At 49.7% G+C, this 18,010-nt stretch overlaps 1 protein-coding gene across 1 annotated transcript; it reads right to left on the bottom strand.

The window, feature by feature from the left end:
• Positions 1-8,746: 8,746 nt before the first annotated feature.
• MYCN (MYCN proto-oncogene, bHLH transcription factor) lies at positions 8,747-14,972 on the bottom strand. Its single transcript, XM_069580219.1, has 3 exons — positions 14,465-14,972; positions 12,340-13,243; positions 8,747-10,247 (listed from the first exon to the last, which is right to left on the bottom strand). Exons 1-3 carry the CDS (start codon positions 14,618-14,620, stop codon positions 9,643-9,645), a joined length of 1,665 nt encoding a protein of 554 aa, XP_069436320.1. The 5' UTR covers positions 14,621-14,972; the 3' UTR covers positions 8,747-9,642.
• Between the last annotated feature and the right edge of the window lie 3,038 nt (positions 14,973-18,010).

Genomic DNA, 18,010 nt, shown 5'->3' with positions numbered 1-18,010 from the left:
TCGCAAAGAGTTGACAGGACTTAGTGACTAACATTTTCACTTTCAGAAGGTCTATTTGACTTGCCTTCTCCTTCACTCTGTGAAAGAACCCACCTTTAAATCCTCAGGGATGCCATCCTCCTTCCACTGCCCCTCCCCCTCAACAGACTTCTCCAAAGTGATTTCACAACCGCCAATAAAAAGGAAACTCCACCCAGGAGTCATGAATCTCACAGATGACGTTAACAGCAATTTCATCACAGGGTCTTCAACCCAGGGAAAGAAGCCCCAAGCCCTGTTTAGGTACCTGAACTGTAGCTTCTCTGATGAAACAGAGTGTGCCTCCCAACTGGGTCTTGGGGAGGATTTTATGCCATGTGTCCCAGGCAGTCTCTGGGACCAGTCCATCCCCAGATGGCTTTAGGAAGGCCATCCCCTCACTGCTTGGGATTATTTGGTGACTTCAAAATTGCTCCTTTGGCTCCTTACAAAGACTTGAGAAATAAAGGGGATGCAAGCAGGGCCAGACTAGAAGACAGAAGCCAGCATCATGGTCACGCCTCCATAGCATTTTTATTATCATCACTATTATTAGTGTTATCATTATCATCATCTTGAAGGAGACTCAGAAGCTGAGAGAAGTATAGGGGACCAGCCAACTGGATGTGGGTCCCCAGCCTTTGTTACCCTCCCATCTTCCCATTCCTGGTTGACAGCATCTCCAGAGGAAAAGAGAGATTTCTCCTCCTTCCACAACCTCAGGATGACTCGTTCCAGGTCACCTAGCAGAGGTTCCAGAGTTCAAATCCCGATGCTTGGACACCAGAGCAATATTCTTTCCAGCTCATCTTTGCTTGCCAGGCCCTTGAACTCTGCAGGGCTGGTTGAGCCCTCAGGGTATGTGTGGTGAGGGTCCCATCTTCAGCCTCCAGGCCTACCCAGCTAGCCTGGCCGAGCTGGTCCCACCCTGCAGTGGCAGCACAGCAACCACTGAGGCCGTGTGGGTTAGGCTTAGCGAGGGGAACTCTCCACTCCGATGTGCCTGGAGACTGGGTGTTTACTGGGACACAGGACTTTCAGTTTTAAAACTGGGACAGTCATGGGCCGACTGGGACCAGTCAATCATGCTAGGTAAAGGCAGGGGATGGGGGTGGGGGAAGATACCACACCCCAGTTCAGTTCAATCCAGTCGCTCAGTCGTGTCCAACTCTTTATGACCCCATGGACTGCAGCACACCAGGCTTTCCTGTCCATCACCAACTCTCGGAGTTCACTCAAACTCATGTCCATTAAGTCGGTGATGCCATCCAGCCATCTCATCCTCTGTCAAACCCTTCTCCTCTCGCCTTCAATCTTCCCCAGCATCAGGGTCTTTTCCAATGAGTCAGTTCTTCGCATCAGGTGGCCAAAATATTGGAGTTTCAGCTTCAGCATCAGTCCTTCCAATGAACACCCAGAACTGATCTCCGTTAGGATGGACTGGTTGGATCTCCCTGCAGTCCAGGGGACTCTCAAGAGTCTTTCTCCAAATCCACAGTTCAAAAGCATCAATTCTTCAGCACTCAGCTTTCTTTAAAGGCCAACTCTCAAAAAAGGGCTTCTCCTTCTGAAATGGAAACACTGTGGAAATAGCATGTGAATGGCAGTGAGCACCACAGTAAGCCTTCCTCGGTGGGTCCTACTCCAGTTACCCAGCCCTCAGCATCCATGCCTCCAATGAAGTGGGGGCTTAATCAGTTAAATGCTGCTTCTTTGCTCCAACATGTTCACATCGTGGTTCATCACAGTGGACAAGAAAAAAGTCCTCCTGGGATTGCCCAACCAGCAGAACCCACAGCCGCATACAACACAGCAGCCTCCACACACATGCAGCCAACGGTAAGGGAGGCTCAGACCTCGGTGACTAAATGACATGCGCACTTATATTACCCAGAGGAATTTCCAAAGAGGGGAAGTGATCTCCCAGAACTGTCAAATGAAATGCCTTCACAGCCATCCAGGGAGTTTACAAGACAACAACCCGGAAGACACAGAGAAAACCTCCAACTTCGTTATTTTAATTATTTTAATGAGATGTTTGGGGAACAGGGTTTCTAGTAGAAAGATGCTTTTCCCTCAAGAGAGACTATAACGTATTAGTTCAGAGAATTCAGAAGAAGGACCAATATAGGATTAGAAAGATCTACTTTCATATCCAAATGCAAACCAACCACTTACAATAGTAAACTTTGGTCTCAACCCTGCCCTCCTTGTCAACAAAGATGCCTCTTAACTATAGCTTAAGCATCTTCAGATCTATGGTATCTGTATAAATTCCCTGTTCTTCTCGGCTTTAAGCCAAAGAAAAGTGGCTACAGCAACCCAAGCGAATACTCAAGGTATTAGCTGTCTGTTATCATATTCTGCTTTCATTTGAGCAACCCAATTAAGAACTGAATTTATCATCGTTTTCTCTAGTTCCAGATGAGATAAGCCTGTGTATCCAGTTGCACAAATTGAGAATCTCTAGCTGGCTGTGAACAATGAGTCAAGTCTTTTCACTGGTAATAATTATTGAATATTATGGGACAGTTACTTGTTAAAGGTACCATAAAGCAGAGCAATCAGAGATATGCCTATTGCCTTTAAAGGTGTATCTTAGCTGGGGGAAACCTACTTAGAGATGAACCCAGAAAGCAAACAATGAAGTAAGAGGCACATGCTAAATAAGAGCTGACTGTGGCAATAGGAACTCATAGAAGACTCCCCAGCTTCCACAGTGCTGTCCCATTCTTCATACACTGTATGGCATTCCCTATTAGAACCTTGGGGGTGATGACTGCTATTGTTGTTTGAGAGTTACAGAAAGTGAGAGGCAGACGGAAGTGGCTTACCCTCAGCCACAGACTGAGTAAATGGCAGAGCCTAGTCCTGCTTTTCACCCAGAGCTTCCTGGAGACTGGAGAAGGTTCCCACACACTGCAGATATTTGTAGCAATCCAAGGCTTCAGACACTCCCCAAATTCAATGACTCTCCTTAGAACTGAAAGGACTTCCCTGGCAGTCTAGAGGTTAAGACCCCTCTTTCCCAAAGCAATGGTCACACGTTCAGTCCCTGGTGGGGGAAGATCTTGGTGCATGGTGTTGCTAAAAAGAAAAGAAAAGAAAAAAGCAAAATACAAAATTATCAAAAGATTTTTAAAAAAGAAGAAGAAGAACTGAAATGGAGCCTTGGAAATCACCGACTCCAACCCCTTTCCCTTCCAGACAAGACAATAGAGAACCAATCGCTTACCTCCTGTGCCAAGACTGCAAATAGCAAATAACTGAGCTAAGATCCAAGCCCCGAACAAGTATTTTTATTTCCCAGAGTTGCCTCCCGGTCCACAGGTAACATCGTTCTGTAGGCTGAAAGGACTGCTTTCATTGTCCCCTTCAGGAAAATAGTCGACGGTAACATAAGATCCAAAATTCAATGGGTAACAAGCTATGGATTTGTGAAAAAATAGACTTATCTCTCGCAAACCACCTCCCTAAAGCCTGCTGAAATTCTTGGGGTTGCTGAAAGGCAGAAGAAAATTGATTTCACCTTGCCTCTTTAGGCCACATCTCGCAGCACCCCAACTGTGTTTAACACAGGGGTATGTGCTGTGTGTGTTCTCCTGATATGCATTGTACCATAGGTTTGTCTGCTTCAGCCATAAAAAGGCTCTGTTACTTCTCCTGGTCAAAGGTTTCAGGATGAATGTCTTGTAGCAGGATACGCCAATATCAAAAGAGATCAGGTAACTCTGGTCAGTGGGCTATGAAGAGATTTCCTTTACAAGTAAGGAAAACTAATAAACCATTGTAGAAGGCGTCGATGTTCTGCCACACTCAAATTCCTAGGCTTCGTCTTAAAATAGGCTTCAAAGCTCACATTCATTTGTTTCCAAGGTACCCGTTTTCAGGTTTTGTAAGGCCTCTATTGAGGAACAAAAGTCTACAAAGTTCTTGTTAAGCGCAGGCTTGTGATTTTGTTCTACCAGCAAAGGTTTTTTTTTTTTTTTTTTTTTTTTTTTTTATAAAAAGATTCTTTTCCCTAGTAACATACTAGGGAAATGGAGAAAGGAAGGTTTCTGTTAACAAGAAATCAGATTATTGAATAGACGTACATCATTCCCAGCATGCACCAGGCACTATTCCACGTGCCATGTGTTAGCTAATTTCTGAAATCCCCCAGAAGCCCAGGCGAAGTACATGGTGCCTTCAACCCTAAAGTGCCTGTGGGGAAACTACACAGCCCAGAGCTTTTCTGCGGGAGTCAGATTCAAAACGGACACTCTAACTCTAGAGCACACTCAGCTATGGCTTTCTCTTGCTTCCCTTTGGGGTAGGAAAGAAGGCATTATTGGGGCAACTTTGCAGACATCCACAGGAAGACGCAGAAGGAAGCGCCTTGAACTGGGAAGACTGATGGCACAACTGTGCCCCGGGGTGCTCTCCGCGGGCCCTGCCCCTCAGCTCCAGGGAAACTTCCAGATCATTCTACTCTAAACTGCAACTCTCTTCCCTCCTGCTGTGGCAGCTTAGAATTCCTCCATCCTGTTCTAGTTTCACAGCATTTACCACCTTATTCAGTGCTATTTAATTCAGTTGATTATTTTCTTTCTTTTTTACCGTTGTCACCCTCTCCGAGAATATAAGCTTCCTAAATCATGGATTTAGGGGAGTTTCATCTCTTGTTCACTGATGTCTCCCAAGCTCCTGGATCTGTGCTTGGTGGGTGTGAAGTAAATGTTTGCTATGAAAGAAAGAAGGAACAGAAGGAAGGGGGAAGAGGGGGAGGGAGAGAAAGGAAGAAAAGAGAAAGAAAAGGGAGCGGACCATCTACTGCTTTCTCACCCAGCGTTCCACCTCTGAAATGGGACACTGAACTTGATGGCTGCTAGTGTTAGTCACTCAGTCGTCTCTGATTTTGTGACCCCAAGGACTGTAGCCCACCAGGCTCCTATGTCCATGGAATTCTCCAGGCAAGAATCCTGGGCAGGGATGCCATTTCCTTCTCCAGGGGATCTTCCCAACCCAGGGATCGAACCTGGGCCTCCTGAACTGCAGGCAGATTCTTTACCATCCAAGCCACTAGGTAAGCTGCTTCCAAATATAATAACCTCTGATTCTAAAGACAATCCAAACCCAACCCATATTAGGATTTTCAAAAGACAGCCATTATGGGGATGAAAGAGTCAAACCCAGAAGACCCAGTTCCCAACACAGGTATAGAATGAACCGGCCAGCCCTCCTGGAGAATTGTGAGACTCAGGTATAAAAACTTGGGTGATCTCTCGGATGCTACACAGAGGTGGGAAGATTGGAACCATTGTCACTACAGCGCAGGGGACCTGTGGCCTCAGATGAGTGTAAAGGCTTCTTAGGCCCACAGTAGACCAGCAAACCAGCTCCCTCCAATAGCAAGTTCCATACCGGGAGCCTGGAGGAAGCAGATTCAGCCACGGGACCCCTCACAGACTTTGGATCAACCAAAGCTGGTGATATACTTCCCACCAAGGACTTGATTCCAAACTGCGGGCTCCCTGAAGACAGGCCTCCCGTGTGTGTTTCATTTTCACTTCCAGCAGTCAGTTTCCAAGGTTCACTGATGCCCAGTGGATCTTCTTTCCTGACAGGAGTTAGCCCAAGAGCTTGGGAACCCAGTTGGCAGGAGGCTCTCCATAATGGTTCTCACTGCGTTCCTTCCTCTGCTGCCTACTCAGCCATCAGCCCTTCTACCAGCTTCTGCCAAGGCCCTGTCATCTGCCAGCCACCTGGCCAGGACTGAAGAATCAGAGGTGAACAGAATGCTATACTTGCTTTAAGGGAGGTAGCTCAGCTGGTAAAGAATCCGCCTGCAAAGTAGGAGACCCTGGTTTGATCCCTGGGTTGGGAAGATTCCCTGGAGAAGGGATCAGCCACTCACTCCAGTATTCTGGACTGGAGAATTCCATGGACTGTATAGACCATGGGGTCACAAGGAGTCAGACACAACTAAGCAACTTTCACTTAATGGTCAAAGAGTTCTGGGAGGGTGATGAAGATAGCTCTTCTCTCTTCAGAGGTAATGAGGGATTAGGAACTGAACACCCACCCCTCCCACCCTCCACCTTGGATATGAGAAACGCTCCCTGAAGGAGGTGATGTTGCATTTGCCATTCAAGGTTGAAGAATGTTTCAATAAACGGAAACTGGGTATCCCAAGAGGAAGGAATATAGTGGGACAAGTCGGAGGTGAGAGACCATGAGCGTGTGGTTGGAAGGAGTGGTGTCTGTGGAGGAGGAGGGATGATGGAGCTGGTGTCCAGGGTGGAAGCAGCCTCGTGAGCTGGGCTGAAGATTTGGACTTAATCAGTCAGAGATCCCCAACCTCCAGGCCTTGGACTGGTACCTCCTGCCAGATCAGGGGCAGCATTAGATTAGAAATAAAATGCACAATAAATGTAATGCACTTGAATCATCCTGAAGCCATCCCTCCCACTCTCAGCCAGTGGAAAAATTGTCTTCCATGAAATCCATCCCTGGTGCCAAAAAAGGTTGGGGACCACTGGTGGGGAAGCACTGGAAGTTTTAGTGCAGGGTGAGCTAGCTAGGACTAATATGGAAACACTCTGTAGATGGATCGGTGAGCCAGGAGGTAAGGAAGCCACCATGTGACTATGGGGAAAGCCGATAGCATGGGAAGAACATGGGGGTGATTATCAGAAAACTCCAGTCCCAGGTTATACCACTAATTTGATGTGGGATCCTATGACCCCATTCCATAAAATGAAGTAATGCAACAAGATGACCTCCACAATCCTTCCAAGTCCTATGATTTATTGATCTAACCAGTACAGAGTGGTTTCTCAAACAGTCTCAAAACTGCTCTTGGAATGCAAAGAGGGTCTGTCATGTTATTGAAAGGAGTGGTTCAATTCTTCTGTGACTACAGCAATTACTTTTTAGATAATTGCAGAGCTAAATTGGGTGGCACTTTCCAAATGGCAAATAAGAGGTATTTTATTTTAGTTTTAATATTTTAATACATATTTTTGATCCACCTAAAGCAAAAAGTTCTCTTTAAGGTAGCATAAAGAACATTATTTAAAAGGTTGTAAAACTAACAATGAAAAACAGATCGTAAACATTTAGAAGAGAATGGGCACTAAGTGTATAAAATTTGAAACAGAATTTGGCTCTGAGATTCCCAGCAGCCAAAGCAAAAATGAAGCTTGGTAGGAATGCCAATCTAGGGCCTCATTCATCTCAATGGTTTAATCTCCTCCAGGGCTGGAGTTCCAGTCATCTGAAATACTTCTTCATGCACCTTATGGGATAACAACAAACAGAAATTGGGATGACTGAGTTGAGTTTCAAGAATCTGAGGTCTCTTGGCTCATGGGTACAGACAAAATACAGAGACTGCAGGGAGATTTGGGGTCAGCAAAATGCAAATAGATTGGAAGTCTTTTTGAATGACAATTCAAAAAGGACTTTCAAAGGGTGTTACTTTCTAGTATGGCGATGGGGGCAAGGAGGGAGATTAAGGAGTAGAAAGATTTCAACATGGTCTGACCATTGGCAATACCACCAACTTCTTAGGAAATATGGCTGAAAAGCAGGCGGGGGCGGGGGAGGACCTCAAATTCTAAACTGCACTGGACTATGTAAAATGGCCAAAGTAGCTGGAGACCCACATGGCCTAGGGAAGCAAAGCCCTTTCTCATTCCTGGACCCGTTTTCTTCTGAGCAAAGGTCTTTTCACTACAAAGCTCCTATCTGAGATGAATGAAACCTTAGAGAAATGGCCTTGAATAGCACCAACACCTAAGAGAAGTATTTGTAGGCTCTATTCTGAGAAGCTGAACACCTCCCCAACAAGGACATCACCTCCCATGAGGGAAACTATGAAATTGTCCCCTAGCTTCATTGCCATCCCCGTTCCCCAGACTCCAGAACCTGCAAAGGTTAATGCTGCTTCCATAGGCTAGTCCAAACTAACAGGAGTGTCAAGCAGACAGTGTTACACTCATACCCCTGTGCCTCTCCTGAAGGGATGGGGCACTTGATTGGGGCCACACAGTTGTCACACCACACATCAGTTAGCTTTTGGAAAGGAGGGACCAACTCCATCCTTATTTCGCTACAATGCCTTAGCTTAGTAAATTCTGACCAGAGCTTTCTTGTTGGAGACCAACTACATATACTTTGTGCCAAAATATAAAGCCATCAGCTAACAGGACAAAGGTTACCAACACCAAACACAACCAATTTGCAGAACTTGGGGCCTTAATTTTACTTCTCATTCTAAAGAATCTGATGTCCCAGCTGTTAAAAGGACCCTGATGCTGGGAAAGATTGAAGGCAAAAGGAGAAGAGGATGGCAGAAGATGAGATGGTTAGATAGCATCACTGACTCGATGGACATGAATTTGAGCAGTCTCCAGGAGACTGCGAAGGACAGGGAAGCCTGGCGTGCTGTAGTCCATGGGATCGCAGAGTCAGATACAACCTAGTGACTAAACAGCAACATAGGAAAATGTTTTGTAAACTATGCGATGCTATTGCTAGCACATATAGTCACTAATAACGTATCGATATTGTATAATTTGGGAGAAAGCTCATAACCTTCCTAAGTTCAGTATCCTCCCCACCAAGAGGGGACAATGGCGACTTATCTTTGGAAAACCAAGTTCCCTCTCTAGATTATGTGCTCTTTACAATCGCTGCTTAAGAGGTAAGAGTTTAACCACTGCTATTAAGGAAAAAAAAAATGTTGCATCATTTAATTGCTATTTATTTTCATAAACATGAGGTATTTCAAAGTGCTATAAGATGCAGCACTAAATATATACATTTTGAAGAAATTAAACACAGAACTTTGCATTTACCCAGTTCTATGCACCAAACATGAACAAATACATTAACAGGAAGAAACAGGCTAGGAAAAAGGCATATATATATAGTAAATTTCTTTACAAAAGTTTCTTAGTTCAAAAAGTGATAAAGTAATATCTACTCAAAACTTTCACAACTCATTTTCATACGAAAATATAAGTATCAAATTTAGTTATGTATCAGCATCATACTAAAGTATACAGGCAGTGTAAGAATTAGTACAGTACATAACAGAGATTAACAATATATTTGTATACAAAACATGCTCCTCAAACATTGAGGTATTACAGTACTTAGGTGTGAACTTCCAGTCTAATACTGGCCGCAAAAGCCACCTCTCATTACCCAGGACGTATACAAAAAGGCAGGTGTGTCCATGGTATTTACAGAAATGTTCCCCAGGGGTATCAGTGGCAAACCCCCACGTGGCATCGGCTGGAACTTAAGCACCATTTTAAAAAGAAGGAATGACTTTCTGTCTGGAAACTTGGAACAAACAAGGTGACTTCAACAGCCCCAGAAGGCTCCCAACGGTCACAGGCTTCAACCGCTGTCTCAGAAGTGACGCACAGGAAAGCCGCCAGGGTCACCAGCATCCCATCAATGCAGGTCCTGGTAGGACCCCTCGTGTCCTGCTCCCCACCCCAGATCCGAACTCGACGGGGGACCGATTTGAAAGTAAACCAACATTCTTAATGTCAACACAAGGTTTGTTTAAAAAAAAAAAAATCAAAATGTGCAAAGTGGCAGTGACTGTCCAGTTCTGAGATGCATTCAGCAAGTCCGAGCGTGTTCAATTTTCTTTAGCAACTGCTGCTGTCTGGCCTGCAGCTTCTCCTTCTCCAGCAGAAGCTGGTGCTCCTCGGCCTGGAGGGAGTGGACATACTCGGTGGCCTTTTTCAAAATGACCACTTTGGCAGCCTTCTCGTTCTTCACCAGCTCTGGCACGTGGTCCCTGAGCGTGAGAAAGCTGGAGCGCAGGTCATTGCGGCGCTGGCGCTCCAGGATGTTGTGGTTCCGACGGCGCTCGCTGTCCTCCGAGTCAGAGTTGCGGGGGCTCAAGCTCTTAGCCTTGGGCGGGGGGACACTCTTGAGGGGCCGTGGGGAGGCTTCGCTCTTGATCTTTTTCTGGGGGGGTGCCTCCTCGCTCTCCACGTAGGGCGACGGGGCGGCATAGTTGTGCTGCTGGTGGATGGGGACGCAGCGTTTGAGGATCAGCTCCCCTGACGCAGCCCTCCCGGGGCCCAGGGCTGCACTCTTGGGACGAACGGTGATGGTGAAGGTGGTGACAGCCTTGCTACTGGAGGATGACCGCCGCTTCTCCACAGTCACCACGTCGATCTCCTCCTCCTCGTCTTCCTCCTCCTCGTCTTCATCATCTTTGAGAACAAGATGAGAGTTATTCTCACGGTAAGGCACATAGGAATGAGATATACACAGTCTCACAAGGTAGGCCCCAGCACGTGGTCTGTTATGACTGATCCATCAGCATCAGTCTCTGAACAGAGATGTATATATTTTTTCCCTCCCCATCCTCATCCTCCATTCAAGTTTGAGTGGGTGGCAGAAACAAAAAGAACCTTGGCTTTGGAGTCAAGACAGAATGGAGTCAAGACAAGTCATCACAGTTTCCCCGGCAATGAAATGGGGAATGACACCATAGGTTAAGTTGAAGGGATAATATATAGACAGAAGCTCAATAAAACAGTAAGCTTTCATCATCGTCGCTAGTCCGCCCCGTAGACTTATTTATATTTCCATCTCCATACTTAACTGACACTTCTCATTTTAGGAGCCTCAGCTAGCCACTACTTACACATGATGGAGTTTGATTTTTAAGTCAAATAAACTTAAAGAACAATTTAATTAACTAAAGGAGAAAAATACCTTGTCTTCCATGAACATGAGTTCTATACAGTAAGCAGTTTTTCAACTAACAAAGATTAAACCTTAACTGCAAAGTTGTAATCCACCGGAGCTCTAAACCCAAATAGCGGGCACCTCTTCTCAAAGTCACCACCAACAGCCACAAGAACGTGTAGCATCGTGTGTCCATTCCCCACCCCACCTCCCTTTTCATTTACTACCAGGCTTGGATAGAAAATTATTGTTTAAAATGCAAGCATGAAAATCAAAACACATCTTCGGCTTGATCTGAAGGGGACCGGAAAGCTGAACAATTGTGGGATTTGTTCTAAAGCCGAAATGTGAGGCTGTTCCAGTCTGTGGGTCCCTTTAAGCCAATGTTTTGGTTTTCTGCCAAGAAGACAGCTGTTGGAAGGAAGTGCTTCCTCACCGAAAGCTGTCAAGGCACAGACATTAAAGGGACAGACCCGTTCAAACTGGAGGCTTATCACCAAGTTTCCTTCCAGGAGCCTGGGACCAATCTGTCCTCAGCCCCAAAGGAAATTTAGGCTTTTTATGCATCTGTATTCTGAAAACACTGGATTTCAAGGTCCCAGGCTCCCAGCTCCAGGGACAAGAGCTATTCCAGTATTTGAGTAGAGTGCTTCACTTCCAGGCAAAATCTTGGTTTTAACCCTACCCTTCAGTTTCAGCAGCAGGCACACAATAGAACTAATCAATGAGTGCTCCAGGGTGTGAGCATTCCTAGACAGCCGGCTAAGCGCCCGCCCTCACCTTTGAAGGGCACTGGGTTACAGAAACAACTCGGATCTGAAATTAGTCCTAGAATTCTGGCTAGAAGACAAAACCCGGCCGGTTTTCACTGCACACTGTAAAGAGGCCGCCCCTTGATAATGCACACAACCGCTGTGGTACTTGCCGCCAGCTGCTCAATAAAGAGAGGAGGGGTGGCCCCACCACCCCCAGCCTTTCCAATCCTCGCTCGCCCGCCGGCCAGCATATCGCCGCCTGCTGGCGACCGACCAGAAGCAAATAGCCCACCACCCAGAGAGAGGGAAGGTACGGAGGTTTGAAAAAATAAAAAATAAAATCGGTACTCGCGATTTGTGCAATGCCCCTTAACTTCCTGCACCCTTAATAGGATTTTGCACAGGCCTGCCGTTTATGGAGCGTCTCTCCACCCCTGACCTGTGTCTCAGTCTTTTTTCACCCCTTGGGCTAAGAAGTTTCTGTCCAAGCAATGCAGCCTGTGGCCCCCTGAACCCCATCTCAGCTTTAACCACTCAACTTTTCCTAATTTGCCCCCCACCCTTGGAGGGCACGCTGCCGAGAGAGATGCGGGACGGGGTGGGGGTCAGTGATGGAGTCAGGCTCCCGGAGGGAGCTGAACGAACTTCAGTTAACCTGAGGCTGGAGAACACAGCTTTCACTCACCCTCTTCTCCGAACTCTGGGGATCCGCTTGGGAAAAACCTAACCTCTCAGCCATCAGCACTGTCTCCAAAATACTCTCTCCCAAAGCCAGAACTCGTGAACCACAAACGGGGCGGGGCCACCCCAGCCCCAGCGCCCCAAGGAGGCAGCCGGACCCTGGCTCCCGCTTTACCTGAGTCGCTCATGGTGTCCTCTCCGGAGGTGCTGAGGGCCTTGTGGTCACTGGCGCTGGCCAGGCGGCCGCCGGTGCGCGGAAGGGCGACTACCGGGGCGGCCGCCGGGGCTGCACTGCCCGCCCCCGAAGCGACCGCGGCCGCTGACGCCGGGGCACCGGCCGGGGAGGCGGGCACCGGCGCGGGCTCGCGCTTGTTCACCGGGAACGGGAAGACCACGGCGGGATCCACGCACTCGGCGGCCGGGTGGGCGAGCTCGGCGGGCAGGGCGGCCCCGGGGCGGCCCGGCCCGGCAGCCGCGGCTCCGTGGCCGCGGCCCGGTGGGCTGGGGGCGCCCGGGGCCGGTGCTGCGGACCCCGCGGCGGGCGGCCGGCCGTGCTGCAGCTTCTCGCTCACCGCGCGCTCCAGCTTCTCGCGGGCTGAGAAGCCGCTCCACATGCAGTCCTGGAGGATGACCGGGTTGGGGGTGAGACCTCCCAGACCCCCCAGGCCGAACGCGTCCTCCTCGGCCGGGTTGCCCCACAGGTCGGCCTCGGGCAACAGCATCTCGGTGGCCCAGTTCGGGGGCTCGGGGCTGTGCTCCGGGAAGGCACGGCTGGGCGACAGAGGGGGGGTGGGCAAAAGCTCAAACTTCTTCCAGATGTCCTCCCCCGGGGGGGTCGAGTCGGGGCCGCCGAAGTAGAAGTCATCTTCGTCCGGGTAGAAGCAGGGCTGCAGCGAGTCAAACTCGAGGTCTGGGTTCTTGCAGATCATGCCTGGCATGGTGGACGCGGTGCAGCTCGGCATCGGCTCGCCTCCTGGCCCCCGAATGAGGGCTTCTTTCCTCTCCGCTCTTTTTAGTTCGGGGGGTGCTTCCTTCCCGTGGGGGGCGTTGAGGGCGGGGGCCTGCGCCAACCTCCAACACTGCAACCGACAGACACACCAGGAGACGGTTGGCAAGCGGAGCCGGATACGGGGTTGGGGGTGGGGGGGGGGGGACGACAAGCAGCGGTCACCCCCTCTTCCTCGGTTCCTCAGTCTCCCCTCCAAGCCCCCTACTCCGCCCAGCGCTCCCGAAGGTGGAGGAAGTTGTGTCTCTCGCTCTCTCCCTCCCTCCTTTTGTGTACAAGCTGTCTACGACAGGGGTGGGAGGGGGCATGCAGATGCGGGGGGTGGTGGCCTGGCTCTGCAACTTTGGAAACTGCCATTTCATTCACACCAGGCAATGCCTGGGGGAAGGGGCTGTTCAAGGCTGCAGAATTCTAGCTCCCACCAGCTCACAGACAGCCCCGGTGGCACCTAAGTAGGGCCAGCTGCTCAGAGGAAGCCCAGGCCTCCAACTCAGCAACTGGGTATAGGATTTAGAGTACCCTCAATTCCTCCTTTGTAAAATTGCCACCTCCGGACCGCAAGCAATAGCGGGGGAAGGGGAGGGGGCGGAATTCAGACAACTTTGCAAATGGAAAAAATCCTTTCTCTAGACCGAGACCAACAACAGGCACCTCAATCCTGAATCCGCGCCCCCCGCCTCCCCCCGCCAAAATTTGATGAGACGCCCCCAGCAGTCACTGGCTGCAGGCAAAGTACTGCCAATAGCTGATTCTGAACGTCTCTAACCCCACCCCCGCTGCTCCAAACCCCCAAGTACGCCCTCTTCCTGAGAGAGGCTGAACCCCAGTTCCTGGGAACGGTTCAGGGGCACCAGCGCTAAGAGGGTCTCGCGGAGAGCCGCTGTCTCCTCCGAGCTGGAGCAGCCGTGACCCAGATTACCACCGCAACGGCCTCGCCTTGCTGAACCCCTTTCGTCTTCCTCTGGGGGCACCCTTTGGAGACGAACCCAGTTTCGGGGTGGGGACGCACCAGCTCCCCATCACTTCAGATGCAGACAAACGTTCTAGAGAAGGGTGAATTTCCTTTCGATGAAGCCATTACACCCCCCTGGCAAGGGCAGTAGAGGATTTAGGGCGGGTCTCTCCAGTCCCGGAGCCTTCGAGAGTGGAACTGGCTTTTCAGGGAAAACCCCGAGATGGTTTTGTTTCGGAAACAGTCCCCCGGGCATATTCGGGCCCCCGGTGCGTCAGCCGCGATCCCGTCCGGGGTTTGCCTTCCAGCCGCGCTCGCCTCTCCCGGGGCGCCGGTCCTTACCTCCCGCCGACTGCCGGGGATCCGGAGGAGATTCTGTGCGGGGGTCTCCGGGTGGCCAGGAACGGGGGGTGGTCCTCGGGTGGCTGCAGTCCGTGCGCGCTTGCGCCTGGCTAGCGCGAGCTCGGCTCCAACCCAGTTCCCAGGAGCCCCCCGCATCCACCCAGCGCGTCCAGACAGATGACTGTCACTGGCTGCGCTTTGAAGCTCGGGGGATATTATTAACTGAAAAATCTGACACACCCGGGGGGCGGGGAGAGAAGGGGGCTGCGGCACAGACAAGGGGGAGGGAGAAAGGCAGAGGAGCGCGGCTTTACCCCGCCCTCTTGATTTCCATAAAAATCAGGGGAGGCGCCAAGGCTTTCGCGCCAAAAGCCACTTGCTTTTCTTCTTTGCAGAAAGGAGGCTGCAAAGCTGGGAAGCCCGGGGCGTGCTCCTCCCGCCCTTTTAGACCCCCAGGCTTGCACCGGGTGCACTCTGCGGACCAGCTGCGAATCGAGCCGTGCAATGCCGCACCCAACCCGCGGGCCTGGCCATGGCTCGGCATTTAAAAAAACAAAAAATTTTTTTCCGGAGGGCTCCAGTGGTGTTGGTTGAGGTTGTGGGGTTGGGGCGGGAGGTGGTGGGGGACAGTTCAGAGGCTCCCAACCCAGCCCCCGCTTCGACGGCGCGAGTGTGCAGCTGAGCTCGAGGCCAAGGTCCAGCCGGGCAGTGGAGGCGGGGGAGGGCGGGGAAGTGGGTGGTTGCTCGTGGGTGATCTCGGAAGAGAGGCGGGAGCCAGCGTGCAAAGTGGGAGGGAAAGGACGCGCCCATTTAGGAACGAGACCGCCGGAGGTTTTTCTAGTTTTAAATTGAAAGGAGAGGGGCGCCCCCTTGTTTGAAAATAAATAAATAAGTAACTGCGGGCGACGAGGGTGGCGCAGCGGTGGTTTCTTCGGCCGAAGGCGACACCTCGCGGAGACCGCGCAGAAAGCGGAGCTGCTGGGCCTGGTCTCGGGGGGCGGGGGGCGTCGGAGCGCGGCCACCGGCGCTTTCCAGCCGCCCTGTGAACCTATCCCCACCACCGCGAGGGGGGAGGGGGTGGCGGCTTGGCCCCGTTTCCGCAGGGAATGGGCGAGAGGCTCCCCAAAATGTCTCCATGGGCTCCCGAGTTAGCCTTTCAAAAACCAGGGATTTCCCAAATTCTGGGGAGGCGGATGAGGTTCACATAGGAGTTGTGGTCCACAACTCCGGCAGCCCAAACCCTGGTTCGGAAATCTTGGCTCCCGGTCGTCGGAGGCAAAACAGTAAGCGGCTGCTGTCACTACTCAAGACTCTGTGCCTTGGTTTCTTCAGTTGCCAAATGGAGTTAGTAATGGTGCTTACCTCATAGAGCTGTTATTGAGAAATAATTTTGAAAGCACTGAGAACTGTGCCCAGCAGCACAGGGTGAGTGTTGTCAGCTATTGTGAATTACCAGACCCTGATAGATTCTTCCGGAAAAATGAACACCCTCACCTCTGCTCTTCCAACCCACGACCACTAAATGAAGATTTCAGCCACTGATTAAGGCTCTGATTAAGCTTTCCTGCAGATGTGTTGGGAGGCAGGGTAGACAGAGTTAAAGATTCTAGTACCCATATTCCCCAGAACAATCCCAGTCTCCCCGGCAGCCCCCTTAACCAAATGCACAACAAAGTGGGATTTCCCCTGGAAGAATTCCTCTTGGAATGATTTGGGGCAGAGAAACCTGCCCTCCTCCGCCCCTGCCCTGCCCCCCAGGTTGGGGATGGGGGTGGGAAAGCTTCTCCACCTTTTTCCCAAACTGGAAATGCCAATCATCCTCTCCATTCATCTCCACATTCAAACTAGTTATGGATGAGGATGCGGAGGGGCAGAGGGCAGCCTGTAAAATGCTCACCTATTAGCATTTGTGAAGAATCCCCAGTCCTTACCCTGGATACCTACATAATTCAAGGGGAGGGGGCAGGTTCCTGGAGTCTTAGGAAGTGACCCATGAATGAGGATGAGCTGCCCTTCCAAACACTTTCATTATTATTTCCTTCCCATATGCAAAGCTCTAAACCCTTGCAAAAGTCTTTTATACCCCCCTACTTCTGCTTTTCCCTAACTCCCTAATCTAAACCAAGCCCTCCTGCTGTTTTCTCCCCAAGCATCCCAGATTTTCCTTCAAAACACTTGCCTTCATTTGTAATGATATCTGCCTGGGAGAATTTGTTTACGGCCAGCTTCGCCTGAGACGAGGAGAGGAAACTGGCTCTGTCCTCCTCACCCTACCTGTGTCTGTCTTGCTCCAGGAGGCATCCACCTCGCAAAGCAGATACCTGTCCTACAGTATAGTATTGTTCAAGGCAGAGGTCCCCGAATGAGTCCTTCTGAAGCAGCCAGCTGCTCGGAGAGAGTTTCTGTTTGTCAGCAACAGAGGGAAAAAGGAATGATGAACACACCATCAAGGCAGCAGCCGCAGGAAGGGATCTCAGAATTGCCTGACCCACCCTTTTACCGACACAGCACGGGAAGTGTCAGCAAGTCAGGTTGACCCCTGTCGCTACAGAGTCCTACCTTGTCCTCTCTCACCCAACCTGTACCCTTCACCACAGCATTTGTCCTTTGTCAAGGGACAAAGTGCAGCAGAAAATGAGAAGACAAGAGACCTGGTTGCTCTGTGTGCCTCCAAGCAAATTGTGTATTCTTCCTGGACCTCAATCTCTAATCTCATCCTTTTAATGCTAACCAATAATTACTGACAAGTCTGAATTTGAAGTTTAACAGAGTGATAAAGTTTTACAAGTATTTATTGGTACTTTCATTTGCAAATGGAAAGATAAAAGACTTTGTCTGTGGAGAAATCTTGCTACTGCTGGTTCCTTGTCTGCTTGTAGGGAAACCTTCAAATTCTTCTTCAAAAGGTTGAAACTCTCTCAGACTATATGGACACACATGAAATAAATCTTTAGAGGACTTGGAAGACAAGTTCAGCCAGCATCCACTCGGAACAGAGACGAGTGAAGGCACAGCCTCAATGAGCTCATCACAGACTGAGGGAGACACATGTGAAATGGACCAACAGACAGGATGGAGTTGTCCACAGGATTCAGTTTATAAATAAGGCGATTTTTGAGGGGGAACAATGTTTTTGCTTACAAATCCCTTCTTTAAAAAACAGAGCTAAATCACACACACACACACACACGCACATTCAGAGGAGTCCAACCCATGATTGGCTAGGCGATCAAAAACCTCTAGATGTTTTTCCCAGATTGTGAGTTAAAGATCTGGATACAGCTTCAGGGACCTCAGTCCTAGGAAACTTAATGGGTCCTTTCCTGCCCACCTCACCCCTCCACCACCAAAGTGTACATTTTTGCTGATTAAATACTTTTAAAATTCCTGACTCTTCATTTAGAATAAAGCTAGCTGCCTAACTTACCCAGTTACTAACGAATTAATTAAGCAGCTTAATGAATGAATGAAACTTAAATTGAAGTTTTAAATTGGAAAAAGTCAGATAATAAAGTTAAAGGAAATATAGAGTGGCATTCTAAGACA

Source organism: Ovis canadensis, chromosome 3 (assembly GCF_042477335.2).
Source record: "Ovis canadensis isolate MfBH-ARS-UI-01 breed Bighorn chromosome 3, ARS-UI_OviCan_v2, whole genome shotgun sequence".
In the NCBI taxonomy this organism is placed as follows: domain Eukaryota; kingdom Metazoa; phylum Chordata; class Mammalia; order Artiodactyla; family Bovidae; genus Ovis; species Ovis canadensis.
This window is presented reverse-complemented; position numbering and strand designations above follow the sequence as displayed.

Bases quoted from the DNA above. Each gene is read 5' to 3' on its own strand.
- MYCN (XM_069580219.1), bottom strand. From the start codon at position 14,620: ATGCGGGGGGCTCCTGGGAACTGGGTTGGAGCCGAGCTCGCGCTAGCC. The intron at 13,244-14,464 runs GTAAGGACCGGC...TGTCGGTTGCAG, and splicing joins TCCCCGGCAGTCGGCGGGAG to TGTTGGAGGTTGGCGCAGGC. The intron at 10,248-12,339 runs GTAAAGCGGGAG...TTGTTCTCAAAG, and splicing joins GGACACCATGAGCGACTCAG to ATGATGAAGACGAGGAGGAG.